General features: G+C 39.1%; 1 protein-coding gene across 2 annotated transcripts in view; it reads right to left on the bottom strand.

Moving 5' to 3' along the window:
• LOC149199137 (cysteine synthase-like) overlaps positions 1-25,991 on the bottom strand; it is a 155,066-nt gene that overhangs the window by 113,091 nt on the left and 15,984 nt on the right. For both annotated transcript variants that reach the window (XM_089402313.1, XM_089402312.1), the window contains exon 3: positions 8,128-8,330. In XM_089402313.1, coding sequence (XP_089258439.1) covers positions 8,128-8,330 — 203 coding nt within the window. The remainder of the gene's footprint in view (positions 1-8,127; positions 8,331-25,991) is intronic.

The raw sequence follows: 25,991 nt of genomic DNA, 5'->3' as shown, positions 1-25,991 counted from the left end.
ATATTGGAGGACTTTAGGGCATCATGGGCACAAACAGGATGCACTATGATGTCAAATGGTTGGCCGGACCAAAAGGGGGAACCCTTATAAACTTCTTAGTTAGTTGTCCCAAGGGGGCAATGTTTATGAAATCTATTGATGCATCTTCACATATCAAAGATGCAAAAACTTTATGTGATTTGCTGGATGTGTTTATTTTGGAGGTGGGTGCAGAACATGTTGTCCAAGTCATAACGGACAATGCTGCAAATTATGTTGTTGCTGGCAGGATGCTTATGGAGAGCTATCCTACTTTATTTTGGACACCTTGTGCTGCACATTATATTGATTTGATATTGGAGGACATAGGAAAAAAATTCCTTTGTCAAAGATATTGTTGACTCATCAAAAAGCATTACAAAAATTATATATAATCATACACTTATTCTTAGCTTGATGAGAAAATTCACCAACAACAAGGAGTTGGTGCACCCCGCCATTACACGGTTTGCCACCAATTTCATATCTCTTCAATCCCTCTTGAATTCTATGTGGGATGTGAAGAGTATGTTTCTTTCAGATGAGTGGCGTACTTTGACAATGAATCGCAAACCAGAAGGAGAGGCCATATGCGGATTAGTTTCATACCAGGAAGACTTTTGGGCGGGAGTGCAGGAGGTGTACACCGTTACTGAACCTTTGGTAAAGGTTCTTCGATTAGTTAATGGTGAGAAGCACACAATGGGCTATTTGTATGAGGCCATGGGCAGGGCCAAAGAATCCATTTGTGCCTACTATGATGATAAGGGAGATGAGGGGTTTCAGAAACAACTCCTCCTATGGGAAGTGATTGATGAACGATGGAACAACACACTCCATCGTCCCATTCATGCTGCAGGGATCTACCTGAACCCCGCATTTTCTTACCCATGTGGGTTCGTATTTGATGCTGAGATCATGGATGGATTCTTAACCTGTGTTCAGAGGATGGTGCGATCTCCAGCAGAACGTACAAAAATCTCCAAAGAAATGGAGACATACAAGATGGCAGGTGGCACATTTGGCTTTGACTGATAGGACAACTAAAATGCCAAGTATATTTTAGTTTGTTTCAAATTTCATTGTCTCTTCAAGTTCATAACTCCATACTTTGCTTCAACTTTCAAATTTCATTTTTTTCTTATGTTTATTTAAAATTTCATTTGTAATTTTGTTGTAGATGCATGGTGGAGAATGTATGGTGCTAGTGTACCCCATCTGCAAAAGCTTGCCATTCGAATCCTCAGCCCAACATGTAGCTCCTCAGGATGCGAACGCAACTAGAGTGTATTTGAAAAAATACACAACAAGAAGCACAACAGGTTAAACTTAAAACTTAAAATATTGCAAATTTCCAATTAATTTTTTGAATTCATTAAACAATATAATTATTATTTCATGATCTTTGTACAGGTTGGAGTCCCAACGACTTAATGACATGGTCTACGTCTACTACAATCTTCGATTGTGGATGAGGCAACTTGAGAGGATACATGATATGGAGGCCATCTCATTGGATGGGATTGACACAATTGTTGCATGGAAGGTTGAGGCCGAGAGGCCTCTCATGGAGTCTGCCAATGATTGGTTAGAGCAAGAGGTAGTGGAAGGCGTAGAGGGGGAGGAGGAGGAGGAGGAGGAGGAGCAACATGAAGAGGAGGTGACACCACCTACCCGGGCTACCCTTGTCACCAGTAGAGGACATGGTCTACCTCTTGTAGCTCCTAGTTCTTCAGCTTCTAGAGCACAACATAGTCCACTGCCAACTCCACCGACAACTACATCTAGAGGAAAAGGGAAAGCTATTGCATTTTCTCGCAAGAGGGGCAAAGGAAATCAGTAGTATTAGACTTTAGTTATTTGGTTCATTTCATTGTATATGACATTATGACTCATGATATGAGATACATTATTATATTTTTTGTTGATATTTTGAGGCTGAGTTGGGACTCGGGAGTCAGGACTTACTATTCAGGATATGATTCACTGTTATGTGTGATGTAGCACTAGAAATGATATTACACATCTTATATATTAATTCTTTTATCATATTTATGTGTCAATGTATTTATTTTATGTTGTAGCTGCTTTAGATATTAAAAAAATTGAAAAAAATGAATATTTTTGTATTTTACAATTTTTTCCCGATTTTTCCGATTTTTTCCCTCGCCGATATTATCCTGATAATGATTACCGCAACATTGGCAGAAATACTGGGCTAGCACAGATTTCTAGAGGGACGACTTCTACAGCAATTAGGCACTGATATATCGATCACCTGGGGCTTGTAACTTGCCTTGTGCAAGCCCAGGTGCACTCCTTCCATTTTCCATCGTACTCCAGCAGTTCTATATATAATAAAATTGCCCATTTTGGCGTTCTGACAACAATTTCTGTTTCATGGGTGTTTACTGAAAATTATGTGTTAAATTTATTTTCATGTATTTGGTTATCATTGTAAAATTTGTATGAGGAACATTACAATGGTATCAAAACACGTTCTTGGCCAAGATGGGGAACAGGAGCAGGTAATGCCACCTAGATATCAAGGATTGGTTTTCCAGAGAGGCTGTGGTAGAGGCAGAGGCAGGGGTCGAGGTAGAGAAGGAGGCCCAGATCCATTTTCGAACACCGAAGTGGAAAATATTAGAGGCGGGATGGACAACCAAGAAGACAACGAGCAGCCTAGGAAAATGGGCCAAAACCAGGTTTTGGAGGAGTTGCTAAGAACCAATCAGCAAATGTTGAGGCAAGGGCAGCTCATGATGGACATGATGCAGCAGGTGATGGGGCTGTAGATGGGTGGAAGGTCAGAGGGGGAGCCCCATGGTGATGGAGGTTCCAGAGCAGGAGGGGGCAGCCATACTTATCAGCCCCCACATACTCCCCAGCATGGGCAGGCTAGCCGTCCCACTATGCCTCACTTTGTGGATGGGCCAGAGCCGTAGAGAGAGCCAAACCCAGTGCAGACTTGGTCAACTCAGTTGTGTCTGGTACTGATGAGTATGAGGGGTTGGATGCCCAGATTAAGCAGGTGATGTCTTTTGGGGAGTACATACACCTCAAGGAGAGATGTACTACTGAGGTTGGAGCACACTACAGAGGTAGACCATCTAACCAAGATGTGCAGAAGATACCAGGGAAGGTTACCCTCCCTAACTTTGATGGGTCGGCCAAGAGTTCAGCCAGGGCTTGGATTCAAAAGTTAGACACATATTTCCACCTAAAGCCTATGTGGGAAACCGATGTTATACGGTTTGCTACTCTTCACTTGGAGGGGAATGCCCAAGAGTGGTGGTATCATGGCTAATCAGGTTGGGACACATCCAAATCACTTATTACACAAAGTTCACCTAGAGGTTGCTAGAGAGATTTGACAGGAAAGACTCAGAGTTGCATTTCAAGGAGTTAGCCCATTTGAGGCAGACTGGCAGTGCGGAGACCTACATTATGGAGTTCCAGAGACTGGCAGCGATGGTGACAGACATCTCGGAGGCCCGGTTGATCATGTTATTTATGGAGGGGCTTGTTGAGCCTTTGTGTGGATGGGTGAGGGCCTACAAACCCATATCACTTACGGATGCCATCTCCTAGACCCAAGATATGATTGACGCAGTGCCTAAGACCCGAGCCTTTGCTCCCACTAGACCCATGGCCCCACAGGGAACCGAGACATTAGACCACCTCAGAGGAATGGGGGACGTGGCCAAATGGATGAGGAGACCCAGAGAGACCTCAAGAGGAGGAGGTTGTGCTTCACGTGCCAAGATCCTTGTGCACCAAGGGCAACGCCCATTTCATTGAGGTGTATTCAGATAGTGAGCCAAATGAGGAGTCCGAGCTGGGAGCAGAATAGGGAGATGAGAGAGGACAGTCATCAGAAGGGCCACCACCACCACCACCTAGAGGAAGACCGTTTGCCCCATCCGGAGGATTCCTTGCTTCATTTTGGGGAGTGTCGAAGTACTTGACACTCAGGATCAGGATTTTGGTTGTGGTCCCGCTCCCTCATCCGCTTATATTACCCCCTTTCCACTTATTATTACACCATTCATCATTTCCCCACCTGGGTCCACATTCCTCCATTGGGTCCACATAGGGTTAGCTTGCCCCTTCCCCTTGCCCACACCTTGGGTTATGGCCTGGAATGAAGCCCGGAGGTTGATGTAGCTAAAAAGAAAGATAAAAGCATATTTGGCCACATTCAACAAGAAAATGTACCACAAAATGCAAAAGATGGTTAGGAAAAACACATTTAGCATGTGGGCAAAAGCCAATACATGAGCTCTACCCCATCATCATGGCCATCACCCTGGTTCCTAAAGGTTCTATGAACCTTCTTCATCATATAGGAACACATGATTGTCCCAACCCCTGGTGAGCAACAAACCGCCCTACCTTAAAAAGGGGTATTCCCTATTATATCTTATACATCGTGTTCTTACCCCTTGAGTCCGGAGCAGTTAATCAAAGAAAATCATAAAAAGGCAAAAGACATATAAAGAAGGGTGGAAAAATCAAGGTCGGGGCACCTCATGTACCACGATTGCTCCCTCCTATGCATTATAAACACAAGTGTGGGCTTCGCTCTTATTAGCTACCCTTGTACCCCAGCACGTGACCCAAGGATGCCCCTTCTCATCCCCTACTTCATTCACCAATCTGTCGCATGCCACCACCTTTTGAAGGATGTACATTTACTATATTATCCCCGTTAGAAGTAGAAACCACCTAATAGGATTCTTGGTTAACCCATTTGGAGTTTAGGAGACATTGGCACATCCCGAAGCCCGTTATGGAAGGGCAGGCCATTATGAAGTCCCCACTTGTGGTCCATGATTGGTAAGCTCATTTACTTGATCTCTCTAATGACTTGTTGTACTGGAAGGCTAGGGGACGCATTGTATCTTAGGCAGGATTGCAGATGGTCTCCATCTGGGGTTTCGTCTCCCTATACGGGTCCTAATCCTCCAGAGGGATACATTGGCACACGTAGGGTGTGTTGAAAGCCATGGACCTCCATAGCAGCAGACAACACTCCATGGATCCCACAGTCATTCAGAGATTACTCGTGGTTCAGTTATTGGACGAGGAAGATGCACCTGATCCGTCATGCCTAGTTGGCCCCGGATTTGCACCACACACTTGGCAGATGATCTAGGACCTGCACAATAATGTGGCATCACCTACACCATCATCCTAGCCCATGCAGACGATCTACAGGCATCTTCGATTTTTTTGGAGACCCATGAGGACACTTATGTGCCCCCACATGTCATTTGGAGGCCTCCTTGACCAAGAATGAAAGTCTGTCACTCATATTCATCATAGATTCCATTCTCCCAAGACTAAGGCGCTAATCCACCAAGAGGTGGTCACCTAAATCATATCTTTTTCACCTTTCCCCTAGTCTAGCCAAGTTGGGTCATCTAGGGCATCGTTTTCCCGGCAAGCTACCCATCCAAAAAGTTTGATCTCTTAGGGTCTCCTGCGTTGGTGTTTCCTCAAGGCCTCTTCTAAATTCGAGGCCATTCTGAAAATGGAGTTGTGAGAAAAACCAAGCCCTAGCTTCGAGATCAAACTTTGTCATAGCATCCCCAATGGCTAGTACCTTATTGGATCAATTCAAACCTCTAAGTGGATATTCTTTCTTTGATCCATTTCCACACCTTGTCCAGGTTAGGGATAATCATTGGTTGCCATACTCTTGTCCCCTACCCTAGACTGGGTCCACTAGGTCCTGTGTGGTCTTGTTCCTTTGAAAAGACAATCCTTCAAGAACCATCCGGGATACCAATTTTAATAAGGATTTTAGGGATTGGGAAACTCATTCACAAGTCACATTCCATAAACCTAACCCTCAAATCCTCCCTTCCTTTCCCTAGAAGATATTGTACCTTGCTTAGAAAGCAAGCAAGCTCCATCCTTTAAACTCTTATGGGAAGAGGATTATTTGGGTCACTCACATCCATTCTTTGATTTATCCTTCATCGTTGACTCCATAGCACATTGGGTATCCTCCCATAGTTGGAACATACTGATGTACTATTGATGGACAAAATCTCTCTCTCATAAGTAAAGAATTTTGAGTTTTCCCCTTGTGGGTTTTCACCTGGTTGTGAGCCTAATCTTGGGGTCTCTTATCTCTTGCTTATTTTCTATTGTTTATTGTCTAGTATGATCTCTATTTACTACTCTTGTTGAAGAATCAATGGTTGAAGTTTTTCATGTATAGCTACTTGTTGATTCAAGTATAAAGAATGAACAATTTATATCAACAAAAATAGTTATCAATTGCGAAAAACTACTACAGTCATTGCAACACTAGTATTTCAACATGGAATCAGAGCTAAAAACTCGAAGATTTGAGCAGTATAGAGGACGAATTTACCTATGATTTTGTGGTCCAAGCTTCCTAAATATCAAGATCTTATCAATGGTTTGAATTCTTGGGTTAGGGCTACTGACATCTGAGTTCTATTACATAAAATTTTGTGTGATCGACCTTGTTTTGTTCTTACAGTAAGAAATTCGGGCTCCTCTGTATCTATCTCTGTGATCGACCTTGTTTTGTTCTTACAATGAGAAATTCGGACTCCTCTGTATCTATCTCTGTGATTGTCCACAAATGGTTTCTCTGTGTTAGTATTCTAGGCATAAAATTGATCCATCTCTATAAAGAAGATCATAGTAATTCGAAAGAAAGAAGTGAATATCAAAAGTTGTAACGATGATGGTCGGATAGTTGGCTTTATTGCAAATCTGGGGTTTATTATCCACAATTTTATCAGAGGACCGAGAAATTGATGCATAAAATTTTTCAAAGATCGAAGTCATCTTCTAGCATAAATATGTCATTGTAAACTCAATTTCTACAAGTTTTATTGTAAATGATGCTAGTATGACCATTTAATTATGTAACAACAACAAGGTAAGCCTCTGATTTTGGCAATGGACTTCATCTTAGGAAGTTTTCTAACCTCCCCAAATTATGTGTGTTTGTAAACACGCCTAACCGGCAAAGTTTTTCTTCCAGCTTAAACCCCAAAGCTAGGGTGGAATTTGTTGACAAGGTCTTAGGTGAGTCCTACTGTTTATTGAGTCTATTGTAAAAGTGTGTTTTGGAATAATTCTAGTGCATGGTCTTTCACAATTAGAAACCATGGCTAAATTATTTTATTATAAACACACTTGGTTTCATACTAGATCATATTATGTCGCTAAATTGGGTAGATTATCTAAGGTCTATGTCTAAAGGTGTTTTCCGCTTTCAAGGGTTGAATTTGTAATTATTTGATGTAAAAATATTTAAGTGCATGGTTACTCATAATTAGAACACCATGGCTAAAATATTTGAAGGTGGAAAAATTATTAATCCCCTCTATAGTCAATTAAATAATTTTTCTGACTAAATTAAATCAAAATCCTAAACCAGAAAATTAATTAATTTTGAGTCGGAAAATTAATTATAGAGAAATTATTTCTCTCAAAGTGGAAAATAATCAAAAAATTGTGAGTCAAAAGGAAGTCAATTTTTGGAGGTCCCAGTTACCAACCACCTATGGGTAGTGTATATAGGAGAAAAATTTTCTACTAGATGGTCCTCAGCCGGCAGCCAACAGCCCCTTGCAGCCACCAGATAGCTCGATGTGCCATTATCTCCACCATCTGAGCCAGCCATGTGGTCCCTCAACCAATTGTCACGAATGTATGTTTGAAGCTAGGCCTCCTGACCCCAAAGGTATGGCTTTTCATTGGTATAGTTGAGTAAATTTCCTTACTTGTCATGGGCACTTTTGGGCATGGATTGGTAGAATAGGAACCTGCCTAGAACAATCTCACAACTGTAAACTTCAACATCTGAAAATGGCCAGAAACAGTCATGAATGATAAGAAATAGCTTCAACAATGATTTACTGCTTTCTGCAGATCAGGAAACAGGTTCACATATGACCTTCTACAATTTACTTCGATAATTAATTGGTCGATACAAATTACAATATCATCTTTAACCCACATTATGGAGTGACATTCAATCAATACCTTATCAAAGTTTCAAACAACAAAATAAAGACACAATATGCCAATGTACCCATATAAACAATATACCTGTCAAGTAAATATCTGCACCGAGACTCTTCATTATTATGCGGCGCTCCAAAGAATAATTAGCTGGCATCACTGCAATAAATTTATAGCCTCTTTGAGCAGCAATAGCTGCCAATGCAATGCCTGTATTTCCACTTGTAGGTTCCACTAGAGTTGTCACACCAGGGGTAATTAAACCCTTTTCTTCTGCATCTTCAATCATTCTACAAGTAAACCTTTCCTCATTACCATAAATACTAGAAGAAAGTGCTGTGTTCCAAATTCCAATCTAATTATCTAGAACTGACACAAATCCCTGATGGGCATGTGCAAATATTTGTCCCAACAAAAGAAATATGGAACATGAATGCAAACATACAGTTGCCAGTAACAGAAGGTAGCATTGTAAACTAATTGAAAAGGAAAGAAAAATGACAGTGAAAAATGCATTCAACTGACATCGTATTTTATTTCCATATTACATATCAACCAAAATTCTAAGACTGCACAGACAGATAAACGCACCTTATTTAAAATACAAACCACTAAGCACTTCAAACCATTACAAAGCAAATACACCTTAGATCACAAATCTAGAGTCCCGCACTCAACCTTTTCTACTTATCCACTGAAAGAAGACTTCAGCCTAAACTGGTCAGGCACTAGCTTTCACCGAGAATACTTCTGAAACCCTCACGTTGTATTGACGTGTCTGGATGGCATAGACAAAGAGATAAATTGACTACTTTCTTTTAAACCCAAAGTAATGCTAAGCAACTCAAACATTACGAAGAAAACACACCCTGGATGGCAATAACACTAGGGTCTTGGATTCATCCTTTTCTACTTCCACTAAAAGAGGGCTTCATCCCAAACTGGTCAGGCACTTTTGCTTGCACTAAGAATACTTTGAAAACCCGAAGGTTGTGTTTATGAGTCTGGACAGCATAAACTTCAGCCAAGATGAAGTCAGAGAAGAAACCAAAAATAGAAGCAGGTGTGAAGCACGTTCACAAGTTGTGTTGCCAACGTTATCAATGCAAAGGCATGAGCCAACATTATAGCAAACAATCGTTGAACCAAATAAGCTGGAAAATAACACTTCCATGTAATTGTCTTGTGCAAAGAAGATAATGATCACAATCTACAGGACTACAACACTTAACCAACTTATGAAGACATATGTCACCACCTAACAAAAAGAATAAAAACTGCAGTTTGCATGACCATCCACAATAGTCTTTAGACAATGAAGAGAACACAAGCGGACACCAACATTAGGAAATCAAAAACTGAAACTAACAAATGGCATGCCACTGCACAGTCAAAATGCGAAGAGGATAAAAATTGCAATTCACATAAAAAACAACATCATACTAAAAAAGATCGTGTCTACACCATCACCAATAAAATAAAAACTACAATTGGTGAATGTTACCTCCAGAACTTGCACTTAAAAATATTCAAGTCTGAATGAACTGAAACACTTGGGGCACTTATGAAAGTTATCCATTGTCATCAAAACAATGTTTCCTCTTGCTTTAGGTTGGATTCTTTTCTATCACAAGGGGATGAACCCTAGAAATATTTTTTTAAGATATCCTTAAGAATAAAGGGATGGTGCATTTTATGAAGACCAATCCCTAATTAATTCGGCCATGGAGTCAAGACAAGAAACAAGAAGGTTTGAAATGGATGATAAAGGTGTAGCTAGGCCGTTAAAATGTGCTCTAATCAACCACAAGGAGACAATTCAATATGCAGAAAATTAAAGGAAGGCCCTTCCAATGACAATCCTCACAACAAGTACAAAATCAACCAAGTAATGACATGAAACCATGAAAAATTAAGGGATTGTTACCACACAATCTAGCAGGGCCTTAAGGAAGAGGAAACCTAAGGGACAACTACTAGACTAAGTGACAACAATGGGACAATGAACCACTGTCACCTAAGTTAAAGTCCCCCACTCTTTACGGACTTTCACTAATGGGAGGAGTCCCAGTAGGAAGGAAATCACTTGAGATGAGTAATACAATAGTTAAGCGTGAAGTGGTTCCACAAGACCATTAAAGGAAAGACAACAATGGCTCAATGCTTCAAAGAAGCTAAAACACTTACCAAGAAAAGCCTTAGAATGAGGACGTCAAAACTTTGGGTTTTGAAAGATGTGATGATATTAAATAATAGATATTCTTTAGTTCAAGATATTAGTTTTAGTAGCATCGGATGTGTTCTAGCCACGAAATTTGGTGGAGAGGCTAGAATACATGAGATCTCCAAAACCCAAAAACCGTTTCAGAAAATTCCATCTAGAGATGGCTTAATTAGATTATTAGCCGATTTTTAAATATTTCCTAAGTTTAAACTTAGGGAACATGGTTGATAAATCAGAATTAATTAAGTCAAGGGGAGAATTTTCTAGAAACTCACACGGATCGATCCAGAAATGATATGAGCCATTGATTAAGATTTAATTTTGGTCCTTGGAGTCCCAATAGGAAAATATAAGAAGGGATTGATGTGGTGATAGAGAATACACCAGAGAAACTTGGAGAATTCAATTTTCCAGAGTAGCAACAGTTAGTTGCCAGAGAGTTTGAGCTTCAGTGAGAAAGCATAGACAATGAGGGACAGGGACAGTGAGGCTGGAGGAAGATTTCCAAATCCAATGAGTACATTTGCAGAAAGGTCGAGATTTCTCCAAGAGGTTGCGCACAAACAGCGCAGAGCCTCAAGAAGGCAGTTCGATTTGCTGAAGAGGGCAAACGCTTTTAGTTCCAGAGGCCGGGAAGGAGTCCCATAGTGTCGAAGAGATGCTTTCCAGCCAGCAACAGGCAAGACAGCTAGACAAGCAGTCACTTCGGGCAACAGTTGCAGCAGGTAGCATCAAGTTGTTGCAGAGCCTGCGCAGGCCCAGTTCGACGGCTTGCTTTTCTCTGTAGGATTGCCAGATTTCAGCATCCAGATTATGTACTTAGAATTTCTCACTGCTGCTTAATAACAAAACCTTCAGTTGTTGCACCAGTGTCCCTTGTGTGATTGTCTCAGTTATTTCAGTTGTTGATCTGTATATGTGTTAGGGTTGCATTTGTGTTTATTTTTGGTATTTGTATTTATAAATAACTTGTTAATGCAAAGAACAAGTAGGAGAAAATAAACCAGATAATGCAGTAGGGACTTTTGACGTGTTAGACTTAGAAATTTCAACATGGTATCAGAGCATTACAGATCACATGAGGACTGAAGGCACCAGCGGAAATCTGGAATTTGCAGCAGTAGCAGCGGTCCCAAGGGACAGCACTGTTCCAGAACAGAAGCACCTAGAGAGGAGGTGACGTAGAGCCTGCATCATCATTTCAAGCCAAGAGTAGGGTCAGCGCAAAGGCAAAAAGGGGCATATCAAACCTACGCAGAACCACCTTATGCTCCTTGTGGGAGCACTTCTTCATTGCTTGCTTCTAGTGTTAGTCAGCATTTCTTCTTGCTTCTTAGTAAGCAATCTTATACTCCTTATATGAGTATTTTCCTTTTGTTGACCTTCATTGCATTGTAGTACATGCCTTCGAGCATGTTATTGGTGAAAGAGATTCTTTCATACTTGATCATGTCATAGAACTAGTCCCATGACTCAATAATATACATACAATAACATGACTAAACTTTGATGCATACATACCTCATCTTGATTCTCCTTTGATCATCTTAGCTTTATTTGGTTGTCCTTGGAGTGGCCCTTCTTGCTTTATCTTAGCTTGCCTGCATATCATCCTTTTCTTGAATCCCATGAATGAGATTCCTAATGATACATCTGCTTATGTTTATGAATCTTCTTTTGAAGATTCCATCATAGGATCTTGAAGACCCTTACCCTGCAAATGTTTCTTTCTTTTTGATGATGGAGGTCTTCTAAGATTCTTAATCATGATCAATTATCTCTTTGATTGTGGATAACGTCCTATTCTAGGTATGCTCCTTTTACATGAATATCTTGAGCTATATCTACCATGCTCCTATATTCTAGAAGATATTTCTAACCATGCATTTAGTTCTATTATAAATGCGCCTTCTACATGAGTATTTTGAACTCTATGTACATCATGCTTCTAGATTCTAGAAGATGTTTCTAGCCATGCAATTTTATTCTATTCCTGCATGCTCCTATACTACTCAAAACTTTGAAAGAAGATTTTTAAGTAAAGAAGTAGACTTAGTCATAGTAGAGATGTAGAGGATCTTCCTTCTTTTGCAGCTTGTCTTCTTCTTTCATTTCTTGAGTCACATGAGCTTCTTCCCTTTTTCTTTTGTTGTTGTTGTCCTTCTTCAATTAGGACAATTCCTTTTGTAGTGTCCATATTCTTGGCGTCCATAGCATTGGACATATTTCTTCGTGGACCAAATTTGCCAAATTTTCGCTTTCTCTTGGCCATGGTAGCAAATGCTTGCTCCTTTGATCCCACATCTTCCTTTGCTTTGAGTCTTGTTTCCTCAATCTTGCATAGAGACCACATCTCACTCAGTGGGGTGGCTTCCTTCTTGGCATATATGCTTGATGTGAAGTTACTACGGTTGTCATTTCTCTATCAGACATGACTTCCCCTAGCTCTTAAAGTTGATCCCTCATCTCAAAGATCTTCATGAAGTAGGGAGTTATTCGTTCATTTGATATCTTTATTTTGTACAATTCATTTCATAGAGATGTCACTTCTCCAGCTATGGTTACTGAGAATAGCTCTACCAGTTTATCATAGATTTCTTTTGATGTTTCAAGTTTGGAGACATAAGGAATGAGAGAGTCTTTGATGGATTCTATTAGAATCCTTTGAGCTCTTATCTCATCCTTATTATACTTGGCTAAGGCTTGAGTTTGTTTCTTAGCAGAAATAGTAACATTCCCTTTGATGTGTTCTAGGAGTTCATTCTCCTTGAGAAGTAAATCAATCCTCTTCTTCCATGCAAGAAAGTTATTGGTCCCTACCAATTTGTTGCTTTCCTTTCAAAAGACATTGATGTATATTCAGAAGGGGACATATACTTACTTGATAGAGTTTAGATGTAGTGGACTTTCTTTCTCCTTTTAAACTTGATGGCTTGCCTTCCTTAGATCTTGATGTTCTTCAAGTGGACTTCCTTGATGATGAAATGTGCTTGATGGCTTGTAGCTTGATGTAGGTCCTCCTTTGATTTTCTCTTCTTGTAGGTGCCTTTGTGTAAGGCTCTTTTTCTTGCTTTGTAGTCTTCCTTGATGAATGATAGATGGTAGACCTTATTGTCCTTGAAGTGATTGAGACTTCTTGGCTAGATGCTTCGACTTTTGTAGATGCCCTTCCCTGATGAGTGTTCTTGAGATGCCCTTTCCTTGATGTGTCACCTTAGCTCTGATACCATGTTGAAGAATCAAGGGAAAATTAGGTGTAGTGTGATTCTTCTTTACTTGATAACAATTTGTGGAGTCTTTTTACTTTTCTTGTTAGCTTAATCTTCTTCTTATTATTATTAATGCATGTGTGTGTACTTCATCAAACTGCTACCAAAAACATAAGAACAAGAACACAAGATGTTGGCTCTCTGCCAGGGCCAAAACCTCTCTTCTCTTGAGAGGAAAACCCTTTAGTAAGTTTCTCTTGTTGAAGCTTCTTATTGATCAATGCCAAACCCTAAACCCTTGACAAGAATATCCTCCAAACACAAGTCAAGTCCTTCCTCTTTTTTGCACTTTGTTCCCGGCACTTCCTTCTTTCAGCACTTCGTCCTCCTTCCAACTGTTGTTATATCTTGTTGCACTTGCTCTAGAAGAGATTGTTGGAATTCCTAAGTCTAACCCGTTAGAAACCCTTCATGTACTTTACTGATTTATTCCTACCTACTTGTTTTATTAATTAACAAGTTATTTACCATGTAAATACTGGAAATAAATACAAGTACATGCTCAACACATTACATATTATCAACTGAAGGAAACAAAATAAGCACACAAGTGACACCGTTGTTTTTGGACCAATGTCCCCGGAAAAACCCAATGCGGGAAAACCGGTGCAACTATCTGAGGGTTTTATTATTATGCAGTTTCTGAATAAAATCTGGGTGCCAAAACCGGCTCACCCAACAAAGAATAATCTCGGCAATAGTACCTCTCAACCGGAGACAAATGTTTCGGCTGAAACCCCGGATAATCACTCTGGCAGCTTCACAGCTCCAATATGACCCACAAAACCCCAGCGTCAGCCTCTAGGGACAGCGTCATCCCTTTATGGCCCAACGTTTGCCCAGCGTCACTCTGGCTTGGCCTACGTCAGCCCTCTGGCCCCTTGCGTCACCCACGCTGGCCCTCTGAGGCACTGCGCAACTCCTGGTTGCCTCTGCGTGAGCCCTGGCTGGCTTTGCGTGAACCCCTAGCTAGTTTTGCGTCCCTCACTCTTGGCTACTGCGTTGATCCTCCTGGTGCTATCTCTGCCTCTTTGCTTCTGTATTCACTGCCCCTCGACTGCAACTTTGATCACTCTCTCGACTTCCTCAGCAAACCCAGCCCCAGAAAGTTGAAATCTTGATCAACTCGATGTGTTCTCCAAGTGACCCTCAAGCCTCCTCTTATACTTTTCTCGTTGACAATTCAACGGCCAAGATTAAGTCCCTAATCAACGGCTAAGATTAGATCTGGCTTGATCCATGACTTTTGGACCATTCTAACTCAGTTTGATATTAATTCACATTAATATTTTATTTTCCCTAAGCTTAGACTTAGGGATTTCATTAAAAATATTAATTATTTTAATATCTCCCAAACTCGTTAGATTTTGCCCAAACCATTTCTGGGTATTGAAGATCTCATGTGCTTTAGCCTCTCCACCAATTTTTGTGGCTAAAGCACATCCGATGCTACCCCAAATCAACAGAGATGCCTTTGATGAGACCCTTTCCTTATGATGATCCCTTCCTTCTCTTCACCAACCAACGAACTTGTATGACTGTAATGGGAGGGTTGTTCTAACAGCAGAGACAACCTCCTTCTCTTCGCACGTGTGACTGTAATAGGCTTTAGAACAACCCTATTACCTTCGCTCTTCTTCCTTGCTTCTTTGCTTGAGTGGGAGGCCCTTTAGGCCTATGTTCTTAGCCCAAATAATGAAGTTTATGTGACTGTGATAGAGGGTTGCTATGACAGCAGAGAGACCCTCTCCTTCTTCACACATGTGACTATCTTTTAGCCCTAGAACAGACTTCCAAGGCTTCGGTATTTCTTCTTCCTTCGCTGCACTTGGAGACCCTTTCTTCGTCCTTCTTCACCCTTTTCTCGGCTTCCTACCTTCGCTGATTTCAAAGGTGATTGCTTGACATTGTGAGGGAGTGGACAGCCTCTATATATAGAGGATTGTCCCTCCTTTAAGCCGAATTGACATATTTAGCTCGGATCGCTGCTTTGGTGGTGTCACATGCTTGGAGGAGACTTGTTGACTTTGCTTAGAGGTATTCTCTTGACTCTAATACATAAACATAAATGGTGTAACATGACCTTAAGGTCTTCAACATTTTCTTTTGACTATTTGACTCACCTATAGCACTTTAACATGTGTTAGGCCTATTTCAATTAGCAAGAAACTCATTGATATATATTATAAGAATAATATTTCTTTTCTTGAATAAATACAAATATCAAAAGGACATTTATGAAGATCGAACCTAGTTACATTTCCTTCAACATATGTGACACTCAATCTTTCTGTGTAAATATACTTTGAATGTTCTTCAATTTAACCAATAAATATCTTCACATTTGCAACAAACAAATAACGATCTAACATATTTCTAACGCAACTGTAGGAATTTATAGGGTAAGTTCCTTAGATAGAACACCAAAGGGCACCGCTCACAAACAAATCACAGATCGATACATCAATATTCTTGACATGGTTAAAACCCTCAAAGAGGGAAACGGTCCATGGTCTGAGCCAACGCGGCCACTTCAGGCAATTTATTAATGTAAAAGAAAGAAAATTTACATAAGCTTCTCTCATGAACGGTAACCTTACGAATGACCCTCCATGCTCACTTCAGGCAATTTATTAATGTAAAAGAAAGAAAATTTACATAAGCTTCTCTCATGAACGGTCACCTTACGAATGACCCTCCATGCTCTTTAAATAGAGATCATGGACCAATCGGGTGTTAAGCCACAGATCAAGTGTTGGTAATACCGAGGAGAGAATGAATCGTCGAATCACTTCATGTCTAGAACATATCGTGACCATCGGATTGTAAGTTATAAAAAGTGCATAGTAAACAAACACACTTTACCTAATTATACACTAGACCAAGTTATACTTAACTATTTCCTATGTGTCGGAATATCCTAACATCCCCCCTTAAGAACAACTTGGGATAGGATTGAAGGATGCACAAAGATGACACAATAGGAGAAAGAATGAGGCATTAGAGAATATCCCCCCTTAGTGACAACTTCCTAAACTCCAACCATAAATCGAAGTTTAGTAAACTTCGCCTCTATGAGAGCCTTTGTAAAGATGTCTGCAACTTGATCATCGATTGAACAATATTACACTTCAAGAACATGGTCATGAATGAGCTTTCCAATGAAGTGCATGTGTAGTTCAATGAGTTTGTTGCGATGATGTTGGACTGGATCTTTGCATAGTTGAATGGCACTTTGATTATCACACCAAAGTGTGGCCGTATGTTGTTGCTGAAAACCAAACTCTAACAGGATCTGACGAAGCCACAGGACTTCCTTAGTAGCTTCTACGGCACCACGACACTCTGCTTCTACTGAAGAAAGAGAAATGGCACCTTGTTTCTTGCAAGCCCATGTATTAGGTCCAGAACCAAGAGTGAAGACATAACCTGCAGTAGACTTCCGATCATCAGGGTCACCAGCGCAATCAGAATCAGTGAAACCAACCAATAGAGGAGATGCTTCTGCACTGTAATGAATCCCAAATTGAACTGTACCTCGAACATAACAAAGTATTCTTTTAGCTGCTTTCCAATGACTTTCATGTGGGTTTTGCATAAACCAAGCAATAAGGCCAACAGCAAAGGAAAGGTCAGGACGGGTATGGGTCAGATACAAAAGTTTTCCAACAAGCTGACGGTATAAGGTAGCATCAACTTCAAAGGAAGTACAAGTGACTGAAAGTTTGGCTCCAGACTGAAAGGGAGAAGGGGTTGGCTTACAGTCTTCCATGTGAAAGTGGCGTAGAAGATCACAAGCATACTTGGACTAGGATTGAGAAATACCTTCTTTGGATTGCAAGACTTGAAGACTAAGAAAATAATGCAAGTGTCCTAAGTCTATCATTTCAAATTGCTTTTTAAAGCTAGACTTCACATGGTTTATAAGGTTGGGATCACTACCAGTAAAGATAAGATCATCAACATAAAGAACAAGGATGATAAGAGACTTACCCACATTCTTGGTGTAGACAGTATTGTCGGAATGACACCTAGAAAAGTCAGTATTTAAAAGAAAAATATCCATTTTGGCATACCAAGCCCAAGGGGCTTGCTTGAGACCATAAAGGGATTTCTTAAGCTGACATACAAGGCTAGAGTCTATTTGTATAAAGCCAAGAGGTTGTTCCATAGAGATTTCTTCATGCATGTCCCCATGCAAGAAGGCGGATTTAAGATCCATCTGATGGACTTCCCATTTAAAAGAGGCAACAAGGGAAAGAACAAGGTAGATAGAGTTCATTTTGGCAACAAGGGAGAAGGTTTCAGTATAGTAAATGCCTTCAACTTGTGAAAAACCCTTAGCAACAAGACGAACTTTATGTTTATCAACTTTTCCATCTAGCCCAAACTTGGTTCTGTAAACCCATTTGCATCTAACAAGTTTTCGTCCCTTTGGAAGAGGAACAAGGTCCCATGTATCATTTGCCAATAGTGAATGATATTCTTCATTCATAGTTGTGTCCCAATCTAGATGGCATGAAGCTTCTGCAAAGGTGTCAGGATCATAATTCGCTGAAGCTTGAACCAGTAAAGAAGAGGCACCTGCTACATCTCAAGTAGAATTGAGAATGTGTACAACGATGATCTATAGAATCACCTGCAAGAGCACCTGCTACATCTCAAGTAGCACGGACCCATTTTGGAAGCTGAGGAGCTAAAGGAGGATCCTGAAAAGGTGGGGGAGGATTGTCATCCTCGTTGTCATCATCTGAAGAAGAAATATTTTCAGAAGTAGAAGGGATAGAGAGAGGTGGCACATCCGTCGAACTAGGCTCGTAGCCCGATATATTTTTAGCAAATTATACATCTCTTATAATGATAACATTTTTGGATTTAGGTTGAAAAAATCTATATCCTTTGACATCTTCAGAATATCCAACAAAAATACATTTTTCACTCTTAGGTTCTGTCAGGCCAAGGTAACTCCAGAATGAGCGGAAGAAAGAACTGATATATTATTCATTAGCTAACTATTATTTATATACATACGTATGACGGATCAGTTCATCTTCTTGATGACTGTCCAGTTCACCCATCCGTTTCGGATTAGGTGTCAACATGGCATGGACGGCAGGATTTGCATAGTTAATTGCTTCTGCCCAAAATTTAAGACTGAGTCCTTTAGATTAAAGCATACAATTAGTCATTTCTTTTAAGGTGTGATTCTTCCTTTCAGCTACACCATTTTGTTGTGGAGTATATGGAACAGTATTTTGCAATTGAATTCCATGCTCAGTGCAAAAGTTGATGAATTTGTTGTTAACATATTCTCCACCATTATCAGATCTTAGCTTAAGAATTTGGTGTCCAAATTGTTTCTCAACAAAGGCCTTAAAGGCCAAGAACATGTTAAAGACTTCACTCTTGAGTTTTAAGAAATATACCCAAGTGTGTCTGGAGAAACCATCAATGAAAGTTAAGAAATATTTGTAGTCAGAGAATGAAATAATTGGAAGTGGGCCACATAAATCACTATGCAAGTTGTAAAGGGGTTGAGGCGTGCCAAGAGGCACGTTTTTCAAAACTATCCCGATGATGTTTTCTGAGTACACATCCAGAACAAAGACCATCTCTGCAAGATACTATAGGGAGACCCATCACCATATTTTCTTTACATAGATTTTGAAGGGAGCGATAGTTTAAGTGACCGAATCGCTCATGCCAAAGTTTACTCACTTCATCATTATGAGCGACAAATACCGAAGGAAGAGTTGATGACCCAAAGTTGTTAAACTTATACAACCTTGTACAATCATCGGCAATGCCAATAGCTAAAATCTGTCTAGGATCTCTTAGCTCCTTAATTACAACATCATGAGGTGAAAATTCAACGATTTTACCTTCACCTGAATGAGTTATCTCATATACAGATAGAAGGTTGCAGGATAAGGTAGGAACACATAATACATCATTAAATTGACCATTGTCTAGATGAATAGTTCCAATACCTACAACACTAAGAGAACTATCATCACCAACATATATATTTTTGGTGTTACAATCATTTAAAGAAGAAAACATGGCTTTGTTTCTGGCCATGTGATAAGAAGCTCCAGAATCAATAAGCCACTCATGAGAATGAGAAGAAGAAGACACATTGAGTGCATAACCAGACTGAGATGCTTGACAACCACATGCAGAAAGTGCTATTCCTGAAAATGAAGTTGAAGTTGAAAAGTGCTCCAAATGAATGTTATGTTTCTTCATTGTTGTCTTCAAGGCTTCCATCTTCTTAAAGCATTTAGATTCTAAGTGGCCATCACGATTAAAAAAGTTGCAATGTCTATCAATCTTCTTCCCTTTGTTTTTATTTGCCTTATCATTTTGTTGAATTGATTTTTCATTTTCAGACTGAAATTGCTTAGGACCCTTGTTTGGTTTAGGACCATTCTTTTTGGGATGTTGCTTCTTAGGATTCTTTGAATTTGGTTGTTGTTGACCTGCTAAGGCTTCTTTAGAAGAGTTTCCAGTATTAAGAAGACCAAGATGTAAGAGTTTTTCTTGTTCTCTTATTAAAGAATCACAAAAGGCATCAAAAGAAGGGGACTTGTAGGCTTGTCCTTGAGAAATAAAGGCTTCTCTAGTAGAATGGAAAGTGGAAACAAACACAAAGCACACTGGTCCTAACTTAGTAAGAATGGAATAGATAAAGCTACCATCTTCTTCATTAACCTTAACACTTTCCAAGAGAAGTCTAAGGGTCTTGAACTTGGACAAAAACTCTTCAATGGAAGAAAAATTATTGGGGTTCAACATAAACAACTCATTTTCGAGTTGATGGGCTCTAATTTCATTTTTAATTCCAAAAACTTTATTGAGTTGTTTTATTGCTTCATCAGGGGTATCAAGTTCTGCGATATGAAATCTAAGGTATGGAGAAATAGACATCTATATCAACCCACGTGCTTAATCTTGCTTATTTTCCCATTTGGCTACCTTATCTTCATCTTTAGGTTTAGATTCTTGGCATGAGGCTATTCTATAAAGACCTTTACTTCTAAGTAAATCTATAATGTAGGATAACCATTGGAAGTAGTTGGTGTTGTCAAGAATAACTAGGCATGGACTTTTTATTTTAAAAGAAATTGAAGTTAAAGATGTTGAAACTAAGCGTTCCAATGAAAAGATTTCGAAAAATTAGGTCGATTCAAAAAAAACGATTCTGAAAACAGCTTCTCGATGAAGAGGTTATGACTTTTTGAAGAAAAGTTGTTGAAGATGCCAACGAACTACGTGAATGTTGGAAAGTGAATGAAATGTTATATTTAAAATATATAAAAAATCCATTCCCCACCCCCTCTAAACTTAATTTACTTAGCTCACTTTTAAAAAAAGATTAATTTATGTAACCCACTTTTATAAATAAGTGAAAGTCACTTTTACAATAGTACTTTATGAACTACCCACTAAATTGTAACTTAAATAAAAGATAAAGTGACTTCAGAATTATAAGTGACTCACATTTTATAATGGGTGAGAACACTTTTACATAAAGTAACTTTAAAACATAAGTTACATGTGTTTTTTTAAAAGTAACTAAACAAAAAGAAAGACTTGAACCCAAGACCTCTATTCTCATAATGTAACTTTGGACTAAGTGAGCTAGTTTAAAAGGTTAGTAATTTTGGAGAGGAAGGGTTTTTTTTATAAGCTTTCGAGTATGTGCTTACTTGAAAAACCTCTTTTTGCCTACAAAACAAAAAACCACACAACCCAACATGAACATGCAAAAGAAATATGTAGTATACCGAGAGGGGGTATTATGGAGTACAAAGGGAGGTACCCAAGGTAACAATGAAATGTAAGGATAATAAATAAATGGGCCATCGTTAATAAATAAAGTGGTTAACCTACATCATGTAAGGGACCACAAGTAATTAGGAATAATGTGAAAAGCACATTGTATTAGATATATGGTATTGAAAGACCCATGGTATTGTATGTATGAAGCCTATATAGAGGCTAGAGACTCCCCATGGAGAGATGTCAAGGATTATTGTATTGGCAAACATATGGCTTGTGGAGTGTTATCCTTCCTTAAGGAGTGATTGTATGGTATTACCCTACCTTAAGAGTTTTGATTAATAAAGAAAAGCATTTTTATAGTCAGATCTTTTTATTTCTGGGCATATTTCTATTCTCGTATATTTGCAGGTCAGACCTATTACAAGTGGAATAAGAGCACTTTTTTGGGCAAAGCGAAAAGATTTTTTTTTTTGCAGGAATTTTTTGGGCGGCGAGTTTGCAAATCAAGTCTGAAACTTTAGGTGCAAAATTTGCATAAACAAATTGCAGATCTAGATTCTTTGCGGAAAAATACCCAAATTCAAAAAAAAAAATACCGAATCGGAGTCCAAATGAGGGAGATATCCCTGATTTAAAAATCGGTGGTGTTGCAGAAATTTTTCTGATGACAATTCGTGGACGGCGGATCTCCAGTGAATTTTTGTAGTTTTTGTGGGAAATTTTGAGAAACTAATTGCAAATATGATCTTCTTGAAAAAATACCCAATTTAACAACAACAACAACAAAAAATCAGTCGAATCGGAGTCCGGATGAGGGAGATATCACTGATTTAAAATCAGCTATTTTTCATAATTTTTTTACGACGGGACAGTTGCAGAGCGAAACTGAATTTCCAAAGTGCCTAGATAGAGATTTCTATCACATGGGAAGATGCGGAATGGTCGTTCCATTTCCAAAAACAAGTTATAATAAAGATTCTGCGTCATATTGATTGAGTTGTGTCCATTTTAAATTTTCACCAAAGTAAGTGATTTTTTCAAAACCCTCTTCATGGCTTCTAGCAAGATGTTTTTTACAAGAAAAGATGATGGGCCGACTATTGAAAAATTTATACAATCTCAGAAGTGTGACCGCCCATGGTGTTGGAAGGACTCCATAGGGTATTATTTGAAAGGTGAGGTTGCTATATGGTGGAAATCACTTGACAGTGAGATTCTGAAGTTATGTCGTCCTCAAGAAATTGAAAAACTCTTTTTGGACAAATGGTCTCATACTAGAAAGAAAGAAAACAAGAAACCTAAAGGGTTATTTTCTGCTAGTATCTCCTTATTAGAGGTTGATGGATGTATTCAAAAGGAGAAGATCATTGTGTCTATCAATCCTAGTTGCAAGTATAATTTAATCAATGTTAATGTGGCAAAAAAATTACAAGTTTTAGCAAAACATATTGCAAAGTCACAGGTTGATAATGAGGATGTTCAAATTTATAAAGATTTGAAGCTTTCTATGGATAAGTACATGTTGCATTGTGAATTTTATATTTCAAATATGGATAATATGGATGTTGTTTTGGGATATCTTTGGATGGAATCTGTGGGTACTGTCAATATTAATGTGCAGAAGAAATTCATGAAGTTCTGGTATAAAAAGAAGAAAATTACATTGCAGGATATTTCCATTAAGACCCAGGCAGAGACTATGGAGGCAGAAGCACAAAGCTCTAACGACACTGACACATCAGATGATGAGCCTATGATGGTCGACAACCAAACACAAACATCAAACCAGGTACCAGAAAAAGCACTAGACACCACTCAGGCACCAATAATAGAGAAATTAACGAAAGATATTCCATCAGTTGAAGCTTCAGCATATCACCACCCACATCACCTAGCGAGACAACAACCAACAAGGTGGCAACAAATTAGCAACAAGGACAACAACCCTAGGACAACTGATAGAGTGGTGCAATGATCCACCCACAACACATCAACACAGAGGAGCCGCCAGGTTCAACTTCCATCTCAAGCAAGTGAGGCACCAGCTAGATCGAGGGTTCACCTTTCTCTTGGATGGATAGATGCACGTGCATAGTACCAATAGACTACTCCTTTGAATAGATCTTATTATTTGTGTTCTTCTTATGTTTTGGAAATGAAACATGTTTAAGGGGGGTGGAATGTAGTATGCTTAGGGAGGATATTATGGGATACAAATGGAGGTACCCAAGGTAATAATGAGATGTAAGGATAATAAATAAATGGGCCATAGTTAACGACTAAAGTGGTTAACCCGCATCATGTAAAGGACCACAAGTAGTTAGGAATAATGTGATAAGCCCATTGTATTAGATATATGGTATTGAAAGACCCATGGTATTGTATGTATGAAACCTATATAGAGGCTAGAGACTCCCCATGGAGAGATGTCAAAGATTATTGTATTGGCAAACATATGGCTTGTGGAGTGTTCTCCTTCCTTAAGGAGTGATTGTATGGTGTTACCCTACCTTAAGGGTTTTGATTAATAAAGAAAAGCATTTCTATATTCAGATCTTGTTATTTCTGGGCATATTTCTATTCTCATATATTTTCAGGTCAGATCTATTACAAAATCTAAGTCTTACGGCTTAAAGTTAGATTTGGCCGGAAACTAAATATTTTCCTCAATGTTTCTGATTTTCTGAGATCACACTAAGGCGCAGCAAAAAAGAGCATTCGCATGAGAAAAATCCTTTCTTTCTGTTTCTGGTTTGCCCAGATTGCACAGAATCGCGAAGCAAAGAGCATATGCAGAAATGAAAGGTATAGATCTGGTAATAAAAAAATTAGAGGACTATAAACCAAAATAAATAGAAAGATAAATAATTGAAACTGCAAATAAAGACTGTATACCTCCAAATCTTAAAAATGACGTAGCTAGGGCTACCGAAAACCTTTTCGCGTGAAATGAAAGGGGTTCCTCACTAGAACAGATGTTTCTAACACAATAGAGTAGTCCTCTCGGCCCGAAAGCAATCAGAAACAATAGATCTAGGAAACGACAGTCGGATGCAATTGTACCGGCTTCGGATTTGGATCACCAATGGATGCGCCTCTCGAATAGCTCTGATACCATGCAGGAATTTACAGGGTAAGTTACTTAGATAGAACACCAAAGCGCACTGCTCACAAACAGATCACAGATCGATACACCAGTATTATTGACGTGGTTAAAACCCCCAAAGAGGGAAACAGTCCACAACCTGAGCCAACGCGGCCACTTCAGGCAAGTTATTAATGTAAAAGAAATAAAATTTGCATAAGCTTGTCTCATGAACAGTCACCTTACAAATGACCCTCCATGCTCTTTAAATAGAAATCATGGACCAATCGGGTGTTAAGCCACGGATCAAGTGTCGGTAATACCGAAGAGAGAATGAATCGTCAGATTGTAAGTTACAAAAAGTACATAGTAAAGAAACACACTTTACCTAACTATACACTAGACCAAGTTATACTTAACTATTTCCTATGTGTCGGAATATCCTAACAGCAACTCCTTTAGAATATTTAAAATGAGGTTCATGATGACTGAAAATATCTGACTGGCTAATTTCACACTTCACTAAAAGTGGTGTGCCCCGTAAGCAGTGACATGGTCCATTTTGGTCATAAAATCAAAACTAGTAAATTAGTACACGTCACCATTGACATTTGAGTAAAAGGTCAAGAGATGGACTTTCTTTATTCCGTGAATCCACGTTTTCTCTCATGTTGTCCTTTTATTCAATGTGTGGCACTATAATTTCTCCTCACAAATACACACTTTTGACACGCAAGCGGACAACTATATATCCTTGATAATGGAGGAATGACCTGTTATAGAGTTTTATGAACCCAACGTTTCGGACTACCAAGTGAGTCCATCATCAGGGGATACGTCAATAGATTTAAGAAGATATTAATGATGTATCCAGGAGCTAATCTTGAGAGTATATATATGGATTATGAAAAGGCATAATCTAAGAGTTTTATGGCCAACTAAAACTCTTAGATTATGCCTTTTCATAATCCATATATATACTCTCAAGATTAGCTCCTGGATACATCATTAATATCTTCTTAAATCTATTGACGTATCCCCTGATGATGGACTCACTTGGTAGTCCGAAACGTTGGGTTCATAAAACTCTATAACAGGTCATTCCTCCATTATCAAAAATTCTCCTCACCTGTATGGATTCATTATTTAAAACTATATATCCTCTCCAATCAACATACCCCACTCCGTCCAACCCTGCCCAAACGCCGGAGTTTATCTATGCCAACCCGAACTTCCATTCAATATTGGTTTCGACTGGTTAAAATAATTTTAATTATATTTTAAATTATAATTATATATAATAAAAATATAGTTGATTCATAAGAATAAACAGGCGGTCGCAGGTCCAATTCCTCGTAGCGTGAAAATCTTCTATGCAACGAAAACGCTAACCACGGCCTATTAGCGTTGACAACTAATAGTACAACCTGAAACGCTCAAATTATATTAATTCTAATTACATAATAAAGTCCGATATCGACCCTTAGAATGAATTACGTTTTCCTCTGTTATGTCGGTACATGAAGTAAGTATAAAAAGACATGACAAGCATGCCCTTCAAACATGCTCTTTGTCATTGACTCTA

Source organism: Pinus tabuliformis, chromosome 2_1 (genome assembly GCF_031772625.1).
Source record: "Pinus tabuliformis cultivar Carrire ecotype Pingquan chromosome 2_1, CPIR1, whole genome shotgun sequence".
In the NCBI taxonomy this organism is placed as follows: Eukaryota; Viridiplantae; Streptophyta; class Pinopsida; order Pinales; family Pinaceae; genus Pinus; species Pinus tabuliformis.
Note: the sequence above shows the minus strand (reverse complement) of the source record. Positions and strands in the feature narration are given on the sequence as shown.